The 12,751-nt window shown below is 45.6% G+C and overlaps 1 protein-coding gene across 1 annotated transcript in view; it reads left to right on the top strand.

Annotated features, from left to right (window-relative positions):
* SIM2 (single-minded family bHLH transcription factor 2) overlaps positions 1-12,751 on the top strand; it is a 47,238-nt gene that overhangs the window by 14,731 nt on the left and 19,756 nt on the right. Inside the window, exons 4-6 of the mRNA XM_012811944.2 lie at positions 5,735-5,843; positions 9,363-9,448; positions 11,503-11,702. Of these exons, the coding sequence (XP_012667398.2) occupies positions 5,735-5,843; positions 9,363-9,448; positions 11,503-11,702 (395 nt within the window). The remainder of the gene's footprint in view (positions 1-5,734; positions 5,844-9,362; positions 9,449-11,502; positions 11,703-12,751) is intronic.

Raw genomic sequence — 12,751 nt, 5'->3', positions numbered from 1 at the left:
CGTGGCTGGCGCCTTAGCCGGTTGAGCTATAGGCGCCGAGCCACAAAAATCTTTTAAAATAGGTAAGGTCACTGTTATCAAATGCTAAATTTAAATCTGAGCTCCCTAGCAGTCAAAGCAAAAAGGGGAATGCATTTAGTTACATAGCTTTCATTGCGTCATAGGGCAGGTACTTAACCTTCTTGAACTATAATTTAAACAATAAAATAATGTCTGCTCTATCCCTTTTTTAACACCATAGTGAAAACAGATCAAACTGTCCATTTTATGTAATTTATGAACTATAGGGAGCTACACAAATGCCAAGTATTTCCACAGTTTGATTAGAACAAAATTGCTTCCAGTATGGTCCTTTGGCGGGCACCTTAAGAGGATTCCTAATGGGATGCTTGGTGTTTGGAACATCCTGGCACATCCCGAGACAACCTAGTTCATTCGGTTGGGTTGCCCAAACTAGCATCTTATTTCTTTGTAATTTTCCTCTTTTTATGTGGAAAATAGAATTGATAGATTATGAACACCATAATTAAGAACAACCAAAATATTGGATAGATGACAAATATGCCTCCTGTTCACGATTAGCTCCCCAGACAGAAACCTAGGCAGAATCACAAGTACAAGTATTATATTTCCTTTTGACCATAATGTAGCAATAAAATTGTGTATCATAATTTCAAGAGAGGAGAGGGGTTATATGCTACCATATTCCAAGAAAGTTGTAGACATACCTTTCGTCTTTTGTGTTTCCAGAAGAAGTGACAGATTTTAAACAGATATGTCAAACTGTGTAGAGTGACTGATTTTTTCTGATTTCTCAGCAGGGCTGAGTTAGCATCAGTCTGCAGCTATAAAAACACTTTAATGCCGACTGAGCCCTTTGCCAGTATCTGGGGAGTTGTTCCATAGCAAACTGTTTAAATAAGCAACAACAAACTCTCCTCTCAAATCTGCCTCCTGTTCGTGATTAACTTCACAGAATGAAATCTAGGCAGAATCACAATGTGTATTTTTTTCTGTCCTCTTTACTTAAATAGTAAAATAAAGTATTGGATAAGATGTCAAATACCAAACTGCTCTTTTTTTTTAATATTTTGCACTTTTTAGATGACTTTTATTATTGGTAAACAGGCAAATATACCAAACACAAAAACTTTATTAAAATAGGCTTGAGTATTTTTTTAAATCACAGACATGAAAGAGTTAATAAAATTTTACCCAACTGATGAATAATGTTAGTAGTCTTAGCTCATATTTACCTGTGCTCTCTGTGTTCAAAGAACTTTCAATTGCTCGCAATGACATTATCTCATTAAATAAAGACGTCTTTCGTGTTCATTCAGGATTAAACTCTGCATTAAAAGATCATAGGGAACATAAGCCCCACCGTCTGCCATAATCGTATGAAAATTAACAGCAAGTAGTATTTCTTTTTGTTTTGTTTTTAATCTAACCCCCTAAATAAATATCTGAATTATCTATCTGAGGGTATAAAAATGATTCTTAATGTGTTATAAGCCCATCTCCACTTAAAACTTTTTATTACATGTGCTGGAATAAGAAATGTAGTTCAAATGGCAAAGTTTATTAGTTTATTTGTGCTGTTAAACTAGTAAATATGTAATCATTTCTGTCAAACTTTGGCACTAAAAAAAAAATGATAGCGGCTCCATAAAATACGAGTTGTTTCCTCAGCCCAGGTTGGAAGATGGAAGCAAGTTCCTGGCCTGAAATGTCATTCAGTGTAGACATACGCACATCTGCAAACAAACGAGATATTGGCAAATTTAAATCTATTTGGATGAGATAGAGTTGTATGAGTAATCTTTTTCCATGCATCTTTATTTTTTATTTTTTTTTTTTTTTGAGACAGAGCCTCAAGCTATCCCCCTGGGTAGAGTGCCATGGCATCACAGCTCACAGCAACCTCCAACTCCTGGGCTCAAGCAAGTCTCCTGCCTCAGCCTCCCAAGTAGCTGGGACTACAGGTGCCCGCTACAACGCCTGGCCATTTTTTGGTTGCAGCCGTCATTGTTGTTTGGCGGGCCCTGGCTGGGGATTCGAACCCGCCACCTTAGGTGTATGTGGCTGGCGCCTTAGCCGCTTGAGCCACAGGTGCCAAGCCCATGCATCTTTATTAAATGATTTACTTCCATGGGTTTTTTGTTAGTGCAATTATTATTATTTTTAGACAGAGTCGCACTATGTCACCCTCGGTAGAGTGCTATGGCATCACAGCTCACAGCACTCAAACTCTTGAGCTTAAGTGATTCTCTTGCCTCAGCCTCCCAAGTAGCTGGGACTATAGACACCACCACAACGCCCAGCTATTATTTTGTTGTTGTCATTGTTGTTTAGCTGGCCCAGGCTGGGTTTGGACCCACCAGCCCTGGTACATGTGGCTGGCGCCCTAATGACTGAGCTATGGGTGCCGAGCCGCAATTTCTTTTTTTTAATCTTTGAGGAAGAAAAAACAAACCTATATAGCTAGCTACTGTATACATTTTAAAGTATCTTTGTGTTAAATTTCTTTTCCAAAGTTATGTGTGTTATACAGCATCTACGTAACTAATATACATATTCACACAAATATAGATGTGTATGAAATAGCTGTTTGAGATACATTACAAATGTCACATTTGAGATTGCTGCCAGAAACAACCATAAAAATATCAGTGGTGTTGTTTAGAGGTACAAGACCTCATTCTTTCGCTTCTGAAATAAAGAGAAAAGACAGCGTATTATGTTTGTTGACATACCTTGAACCCTGAAACCCAAACCATCTCATTTTAAAATGCTTAATTTGCCATACTCAGCAAACCCCCCAAACAGAGTAATGAGCATTCTTAGAGCGACTCTGCCCTTCCACACAGAATATATCCATTTAGTGCTGTATTTATCATATGTAGTTTTCTTGGCAGGAAGAAAAGCTATTCAGCAAAACATAAAAAAGCTCTTAGTAGGAAAGTCATCCATTTTGTAGTTAGCAGGGCTTTTACAAATACTAAAATATCACATAGGAGGGTCTGTTTTAATAAGGCTGATGTATGAGACCTGGAGAGTTTTATAGCGACAACTATAATTTTTTTCTTTTTTTAGTGAGGTAGTCAGATTTCTTTTAGCATTCAAAAGCACGAACAGATATGTAAATACAGGAAACACCATGTGGACCATAATTTTGAGTTAAGGTCAGCACTGTTTTTATCATTCCAAAATTTGTTCTTTAAAAACATTTCCGTTATTTGAAGCCCTTTTTACTTCCTCGACAGCATTAGAGTTGTCCCATTTGTTTTATAAAGGACCCAAGTCTTCAGACACATCACGCCTTCCATTCACACGTGTGATGAGAGTGGGACTTGGTAAGACAGAGGAAGCTGCTTTGGGACTAACGCTCAGGTCTCATCCTTACTAAGCACAGATGACGTCTCTCTGAAAGTGCAAAAAGACGTTTCTCTCAAGAGACGTCAATTACTTTCTCCTAAAAAAGAACTTTGAGCATATCAGAGTTATCATTTTCCCCTGAAAAATGAGAGAAGGGGAGAAAAGAGGCCAATACAAACATTATCTGTTTTGTTACTTTTTTCATTTTTAAAACAAGCCATTGAAAGCGTGAGTTGATAAAACAATTTTTTAAAGGTAATCCCTTTATCAGCCACAGACACTACTGGCCTTGATGGGGCCTGCACTAAATCCTCCTTGCTACTCTCTGGAGATTGTTCTGTCCCAAATGGCTGGCTTAAATGTTGCCCATTCATTTAAACTTTGTAAGGATTAACAGGAATGGCTTGAAAGAAAAATGTTTAGTTTTTATTCTTTGGTTTGTTTTCTTTTTTAATGAAATCATGTAATAACTTTTCACAGAGGCAAGTCTCCGTTTGGTTTGGCCAATAGATCAGCGCCAGGTTTGGGAGGCGGGTTTTCGAAAGGAGGTGGGGAGGATTCCTATAATAGGATTCTCTGTCACTCTGTTTGCATAATGTTGGGAAGGAGCATTCCATGAATAATGCAGAAAATAGAACTGTGAAAGCAGTTTTAGGACAAGATTACTTATAGGCCAGAAGCTAATTTATTCCAAACGAAAAGGCAACTCACCCGCCTTCATGCATTGGAAGAACCGGCTCCAAGGAGTGGCATAAATCACTCCACTGCTCCACCATGCCCTGGTCCCAAGTAAAGAGCTGATGGCCTCAATGCTAATTTGGAATGGTGGCTCCCAGGAGAACGTCTCCATTAAGCTGCTGGCTGGGCTGTCCTGTTGCGTGAGGTGGCACAGTCAGGCAGGCTGCTCTAGATGATCATATCTTTCTTCTGATGGGGAGCAGCAGGCCACCTGGTGAAATCTGCAGGAGGTGGACTTAAAAATAACAAGAGGGTGGCTGGGGACAAGACACTCAAAGCCTCTATGTGCTGTCTCAGGTTACTCTGCTCCCTGGGGCAGGGCAGAGAAGGAATTCTTCAGATCCAGCCCAGGCTCTTTGCCCCCCAGGGGCGGTTTTTCCCATGCTTTGACTGGTTGTGGAAGAATTCCTATCACTGCTCCAGGGCTCCCCGGAAAAATACTGGAGTACGCTGACTCACTGTCCTTATCTGCCACCCCCAGCTCTATTGATTATAGTTCTATATAATCCACCCACCACGTCTCTGAAGGCTGCTCTGACGGTGGTGGTTTCTTGAACATTCTATGTCACTGCCCATCTTAAGATGGGTGAGGGGGCCCAGGTCTTGAGCCTGCATCATCTCCTTTCCTCACACTTGTGTTTGGAGAACATTCAAAAGGTTCTCAAGGTTGAGAATTGGGCCACCAGGAACCTTTATGTAAAAATCGTAACTATGGGGCGGCGCCTATGGCTCAAAGAGTAGGGTTCTGGCACCATATGCCAGAGGTGGTGAGTTCAAACCCAGCCCTGGCCAAAAAAAAAAAAATCATAACTATGGTGTGTTCCCGGAGCTACTCGTCCTGCAAAACAGCGTCTGTCCAACATGGCCCAGCCTCCTCCATGGGCTGTGTCTGCAAGTAGGTGGTGTCCGAAAGTTGGGGTGGCAACCCCAGAAGATAATCCCCATGTGGCATGGCTGTCTGGACAGGCCCAAACCCTTCTACAGGTCACGCAGAGACCTAGCCACTCCCCTGGGTGGAAGCTACAGAATTAGCACAGTCATCGTAGACCAGGAAGCCCATGTGAGCGAGGCCTGGGGGGCCTGAGGGGTGGGTCATCCTGATAAAGAAAGGCCCTTTGTCAGAGTTCAAGTCTGCCCCAAGAGTGTTGGTGTCCCTTGTTCCTGGCTGGTCAGCCTCTGTGTGGACAGAGGTCTTGCAGGGAGCCCAGTGTGGACATGAGCTGGTCTCCTGGCTGACCATTCCCCTCAGATAGCAAGTGAGGGAAAGGCAGAGCCCTGGTCTGGGCCTGCTGCCAGCTATCTTGTGTATGAAGGACACTGCCCCTGGCATTAGTGTCCCTTTCTTCTCCAGCCTTCTTTGGCTGGTCCTTCTTGCTAAGGACGCTCATGGCTCTAAGCTCAAACCTCAGCTTTCTGGCTTTTTTAGAAAGTGTGAGAGATTGTTCAGATCTCTGCTTAGGGGAAAAAAATGTTTGTGCATTTGGCAAAGGTGTGGGCTGTAAGCAGAGATCAAAGTCCTGTCCCTGGCAGGGTGCATACCTGTTACACACCTTGCTCCTCCCCCTGTGCCAGTCCTAGAGAAGCTGGTGGCACTTCTGATCCTTCCCTTCCTTGGCAGGTGGAGCTTACTGGCAACAGTATTTATGAGTACATCCACCCTTCCGACCACGACGAGATGACTGCTGTCCTCACCGCCCACCAGCCTCTGCATCACCACCTGCTCCAAGGTATTTCCTCCAGGGGAAAAGAAACCAGAATAAAAGCAAGACTTGTTCCTGAATGTGACCCAGGAGCTTTGATTAGCACACCTGCCAAGGGCTGGTGGCCTAGCTCAGCTCTCTCCAACAAACACCTGACACCCACCAAGTGGGGACTGGCATTTATGCCTCTGTCTTTTAAACCAACATCAATTGAGATTCTGTTACCTGCCTGGGATGGTGTTCAGTGCTGAGTAGCAAACAAAAGTGGTGCCAGCCTGCTCCCCTAATAAGCTCTGGGCTCAGAATTCCAGGGGTCACAGCATCAGGAATGTAGACCTGTGGAGGCTGAGGACTGAACTCACAGGGTGGGGGTGTCCACGAAACCATGTGGGCAAAATTACATTTGTGTTTTCTGTAGTTGAAATTTGGCATTTCCCTTGCTTATTATGATTGCAGATGATGAACCATCTTTGGATCATAGTACCTGTGGCCTTGCCAACAACAGAAATCACAGATCTTTGCATATCACATTAAGCTTTCACGAGTATTTAGACATTATCACTTATGCTCATGGCTACTTCAACATTTGGAGAGTAATGAGACCTGCTACTTAATCTTGCTATTTATACATAGTATATTAATAAAGCAGCACATTTATATCCCTATCACTGTTTAAATATGTTGATAACTATTTTCCGACACAGTCTCTTTTTTTGGTAATCTTACATATTTTGTTTTATGCATTTAAAAACATCATTTTGAGTAGGCATCTGTGGGTTTTGAGCCATGTTCATTACACTCAGGATGCCTTAAGCTACAGTTGTGATGAGAAGAGTCAGACATTATTCCAGGAGCCCTGGCTTTCCCACTCCCTCCAGCAGTCCAATGATGCCAACAGGCCTGCTGACTGATGGGTCCTGTGTGTGCTTTGTTTTATTTTGTTTTTTGAGACAGAGTCTCACTCTGTCACCCCAAGTAGAGTGCCATGGCATTATGATGGCTCACAGCAACCTCAAATTCTTGGGCTTGAGCAATCCTTTTGCCTCAGTCTCCCCAGTAGCTGGGACTACAGGTGCCCACCATGATGCCCATTTTTGTTTTTCTATCTTTAGTAGAGATAGGGTCTAGCTCTTGTTCAGGCTGCTTTGGAACTCCTCAAGCAATCCAACTGCCTCAACCTCCCAGAGTGCTAGGTTTACAGGCATGAGCCACCTCTCCTGGCCCCTGTGTGTGCTTGGACCATGGTACCCAGCTTAGCCAAAGTACCGTGGTAGAACAAAATGCAAAAGAAACTTTGCGTGATGAGAATGGGGTAGCTAGCCACAGAAAAACAAATGAGCGGCTTTCTTATCACTCGCTCCTGGGTCATTCTAAGGCCAGGCACAAAGGACACAGATTTGTATACTCAGTTATAAAACCCCTTGCAGATATAGCTCTGTGGCTTTAGAAATAGTCATAGGAATCTGTTCCTCACAGAGGAGAGAGACTGGCATGCTGGTTCCTAAGGTGAGATGGGGGCTTAGTTGAAGCTGTGGGCTGTGATTTATATCCTTGAAAATGATACAGCTGCATGAACTAACATGAATAATAGTCTGAAGAAGTGATTACTAATGTAATGAGGACTAGGCTAGAATGTCACACCTGAATCTAATTCTCTCACTGTGGGGTGATTAAAAGCTAGACAAAGACAACAGGAGTCAGAGAATTACTCAGAACATTCCTCAAAACTGCTTAGTAGGCTTGGCACCCATTGTTCAGTGGTTAGGGCACCAGTGGGTTCAAACCTGGCCTGAGCCTGCTAAACAAACAAACAAAAAAACAGCTGGGCGTCATGTCGGGCACCAGCTACAAGGGAGGCTGAGGCAGGACAATCACTTGAGCCCCTGAGTTTGAGGTTGCTGTGAGCTGTGACGCCACAGCACTCTACCGAGGGCAATATAATGAGACTCTGTCTCAAAAAATAAAACAAAACAAAACAAAAACAATAACTGTTTAGTATACTGATTGCTTGAGAGTGAACTTTTTCTCCTTAGCCCTGGTTTCCTTTTACTCTTCCTGTGTCATAGCCTCCAGAAAAGCATTTATGAAATGAGAGCAAATGATCCTTGGGAACACAGTGAGAACCTTCTCCTTCTCCATTTCTGTGGGTTTCAAGCCCGAGGCATAGCAGCAGGACACAGGGGAAGTCACAGCCAGCACAGGGCTTAAGGTTCCTCAGATGCTTGTTCATAGAGTTGGTTTTCTGTATCTGAACTGCCCCCATTTGTTATATAATAAATGTGGGAGAAATGGAGTATCCCCCAAACTAGGTGGTTCATTACAGGATGATGTTTTTTAGACCTCAGCTTCCACACCTCCATGCTCATCTGGAAGTGGTTCTGACAGGCAGCCATGTTAAAGGGAAACCTTCTGCCTGCAGGTGCCAGCTGCAGGGGGAATTGTGGGTAAAAGATGGCAGCTTCTCCAACTAGGACAGGGAGGGGGCCCTCTGGGGCAATTCCTAGTTCTATAAGGTAGTGCCTTCAGAGGGAGAGTGGAAGTCCTCACTTCCATTTCTAGTAAAGGAATGTAAAGGAATCTTTCTTTTTTTTTTTTTTTTGAGACAGAGCCTCAAGCTGTCCCCCTGGGTAGAGTGCCGTGGCATTACAGCTCACAGCAACCTCCAACTCCTGGGCTCAAGCGAGTCTCTTGCCTCCGCCTCCCAAGTAGCTGGGACCACAGGCGCCCGCCACAAGGCTCGGCTATTTTTTTTTTTTTTTTTGGTTGCAGCCGTCATTGTTGTTTGGCGGGTCCGGGCTGGGGATTCGAACCCGCCACCTTAGGTGTACATGGCTGGCGCCTTAGCCGGTTGAGCTATAGGAGCCGAGCCAAGGAATCTTTCTTTAAAGATTAATTTATTAACCTCCAGCTAATGGCTATTTAGGGAGGCATGAACTGCCCTCACCTGAGCGGTGGGAAGGGGTTCTCTATTTGTGTCTCAGAGTGGTCATGTCCTTACTAATGCAGTGGGTGTTTCCTTAGGAGACTCATTTGCACTTACACTAGGGAGTAGAGATTTGTATGGGAGGCCTCAGAAAGAAAAAAGAAAATGGGCCGGGAAAGCACTGGAGAATCAGAGACAAGGAGGTGGTCTTTCCAGAGCCAGAAATGAGGGCAGAGGTGTCCATCTGACCAAGCTGGTTGCACTCAGAGGGAAGTCAGACACTTCCAGGCCTTCTTGGTCCTGCTGACATTCACTTCTGGGCTGGTCAACACGTGTTCTCCTGAGGCCAAGCCACCCTGGCCTCCAGGACTGGCCAAGGGCAAGTGGAACTCTTGGCTCCAGGGTGGCCTTGTTTCAATGGCCTTCCTTCAAAGCCATGGAGGCCACACCAGGACCAGGCTGGTTCTCTCCTCCCCACGGAGATCTCAGCCATGGAGGGAAGCTTTCTGGGTTAGGGTCTGGACACACACATAGGAGGCCTCCGGAATGTATTGGTGATGTTGGGAGAACGACAGGGATGTGTGGTGGGACACTTGCCAGCCTAACCTCACTCCCACTTGCAGAGTACGAGATGGAGAGGTCATTCTTTCTTCGAATGAAGTGTGTCTTGGCGAAAAGAAATGCAGGCCTGACCTGTAGTGGATACAAGGTACAAGGAGCTGCAGGTGGGGGAGGAGCTGGTGGGGTGGGGGTCTCCACTGGGGGCTTTATGCTTTGCTCCACACTCAAGTGCATCTGCAGAAAGGAAGGTGCAGGGAACCTAACCGGTCATCCCCACTGCTGTAGAACTCTCTAGCAACACAGTACATGGCTGCTTTGGAGGCCTGTGTCGGAAGGATGTTCCAGCCTGGCTGGAATTCATCACGTAAGAGCAGGAGTCAGCATGGCTTAGGGTAGATTCTACCTTGGCGCCAGCACGTGGGCCAGTTCCCCTGCAGCAGCTGCCCACAGAGTTTACTGAGAATCCACATTCTGGGTCAGAATCCAGGCTGGCAGTGAGTACCCGCAGGACAGACATCTGCTCTCACCCTCAGAACATTCCCCCCAGTCCAGCACCGTTGCTGACTGTGCAGCAGCAGTTTGGATTTGGAGCCTAGTCTAGGTACAAAGGGGGCTTCTCCCTGCAGTGGCTCACCCAGCCCGCTTGGTCGAGAGTCTTGCCAGCCCTCCAAAGTGAGTAGCAGCAGCCCCATTTTACAGACACCCACTGGAACTGAGAGGGAGAAGGGCTAGAGCAGGGCTAGCCAGGCTGAGTGGCCAAGGTGCAACCTCCGAGCCCGGCCTATGTCCCCCCTGACTGCATTTCTCTGCTAGACATGGCTGCATGTGCTGGTTAGTTCCAGAATCCAGGAGCAGGTCACTGGTTGGAGACCGCCCTGACTGCAGTGCAGAGGCAGCTGCTCCCACTAGAGGGGCTGTTTGGGGGAAGTCCCTCCACCCTCTGTCCCCTCCTTGGGCCCCTCACTCTCCTCCCAGCCTGCCTCTCTGGCCTTGGAGGACAGAGGACAGAGATTATAACCATCATGCTGAAGTTGGAGGCTGCCGAGAATCTTCTGGCCCTCAGAAAAAGGAGAGAGGAGGGTGACATGAGAGAGAGCAGCCCTTGGTGCCTTGTGCCTTTGTCCTCTCTTTCCAGAATTCCCTCTCTAGCAACCCCCATCCTAGCGTCTGCCTCTTTCTCAGTCCTCCAATCCCCTCCTTTGGTCCTCCCCAGCTCTATTTTGTAGGGGGTCACGTTTCTCATTTGCTGCCCCAGACTTTAAGCCTCTCTGGGCCAGGGTGTGGCCCCAGGACTGCTCTGCACGCAGTAGACATCCTCCAGGGCACTTGGGTCTTCACTTGTTTCTGCTACCTATAAACTGGCTGGCTAATCTTAAGCAAAACATATCACCTGTCTTGCTTGGCCTCCGTTTCGCTAAAACGTGAGAATAGACAAGAAAGATTTTAGGTTTGTTCCAGCTCTAAAGACTGAATCCTGCAGGAAAGGTTTTTGAGAAAGAACTTGAAGGCTAAGATTGCAGCTGTTCCTCACCACTGTCAGGAAGATTATGATCTTAGGAAGATTTTACTGACTGTAACTTACGTAAATGCTTCCAACAGTGAGGCTTGAGGCTGTGCAGATGTTTCCGTTTGGGTTGGAGCATGATGCATCCTCCCCTATATGATCCTGGGTTTATTGCTTATTATGAGGGGATAAAATCTTGAATTACAAATAAATAAGTACACACTAAAATTGAAGGTTTTAAACAATTCTACTGAAAGAATTTTTAGTTATTCTTAATTTTACTGGAACAACATAGCATGTCCAGTGATACACATGTCAAATTCGATCCCCTGGGAAGGTGATAAGCATCATGGTTACTGCAGCAAGCATTGTGGAACCAATGGCTGGCCCTCCAAAATGCCTTTGTTGTGTTATCTAATTGCAGCTGAGTTAATTATGCATAAATCTGTCACATATCAGAGAGCCCTAATGTGTGGAGCCACTTACAGTTGATGGGATAAGACAACCCTTGTGCTTTGTTAGGATGTTGGTTCTTGTGAAAGAAGCACAGCTCTTTATCCCTGAGCAATGACCATGACGTCTATCAGCATGTTGGCCACACAGCTGGGTGTAAGCCAGGCTGGGGAAAATTCCAGCACCTTCGAGAAACAAGCCAGGAGGAGTGGGCGGCCAGACTGACTTTGACCTCCTCCCCCCAGGTCATCCACTGCAGCGGCTACTTGAAGATCAGGCAGTATATGCTGGACATGTCCCTGTATGACTCCTGCTACCAGATCGTGGGGCTGGTGGCCGTGGGCCAGTCCCTGCCGCCCAGCGCCATCACCGAGATCAAGCTGCACAGTAACATGTTCATGTTCAGGGCCAGCCTTGACCTGAAGCTCATATTCCTGGACTCTAGGTGAGTTTGGTGTCTGCTGCCACCACCACCGTGGACTTCCAGAACATAACACTGATGGTGGAAATTGGCCCTTACGAGCTAAGATCTTAAGCCAGATCAGAATAAGGAATAGGTCATACTAAGAATGCGTATTCATTAGAAAGGGGTTTAGGGAAGCCAAGACAGGAACTGAAAGCATGAAGTCCCTTAGGACTCAGGGACTTCTTCTATTTTATGTCTGTCTTTATATTTGAATCATCTCGGTAGAACTTGAAATGGTAATATGTGTTGTGGGCACAAATTAGCCTTTTTTGAAGGCCCGCGATGTCACAATTCTGCCCGCCTGTCTCTGCCAAGCTGGGAGGACTATAGAACAGATTCCCCACTGAGCAGTATGTGTGGAGGGGCCTTCCCACTCAAGCTGGTGTGAGACCTCGGAGCTTCCACAGCCACCGCAGGGCTAAGGCTGAGAGCAGAGAGTTGCCTTCCCTGGGGACACTCTGACTATAGCCAGGGCCCTGTCTATGTCTAGGCTGGGAGGAAGGAGGCAGGCAAGGCCTGCTCTTCGTGCCTCTGGGTAGACTGCAGTCCTGACAAGTTCTCCTTTTTTTAAATTTAATTTTCAATTGACAAATAATAACTGCATATATTTATGGGTCACAATGTGCTGTCTCGGTACACATCTATGCCGTGGAATGATCAAAGCCTTCACAAGTCTTGAAGCCTCACACCAGCCAGGCTGCAGAGCTGCTGGCAAGATGGAATTAGATGACAGATGTGAAGGATTCGAATAATAAAAAGAGCCTCTTTTACCTGCAAGGCCACCCTGTCTCTTGGCCTGTAGCTTCCTTGGCTGTACAGGCAAAAATAAGTGTTCAGAGACCCCACTCATGACTTAGGAGTGCCAGGCTAAGGTTTACAGGGGGGGCATATGTTTGTTTTCTTTTTCCTTTTATTTATTTTCTCTCTCTCTCTTTTTTTTTTGTTTGTTTGTTTTCTAGGAGACCCTTCTCTCCAAAACTGCAAATTCAATAGCCACCCTGTGAAGCCTTTAATAAGAGAATTTCATC

This window comes from Otolemur garnettii, unplaced genomic scaffold (genome assembly GCF_000181295.1).
Source record: "Otolemur garnettii isolate 467f Iridium unplaced genomic scaffold, OtoGar3 scaffold00180, whole genome shotgun sequence".
Taxonomy (NCBI): domain Eukaryota; kingdom Metazoa; phylum Chordata; class Mammalia; order Primates; family Galagidae; genus Otolemur; species Otolemur garnettii.
Note: the sequence above shows the minus strand (reverse complement) of the source record. Positions and strands in the feature narration are given on the sequence as shown.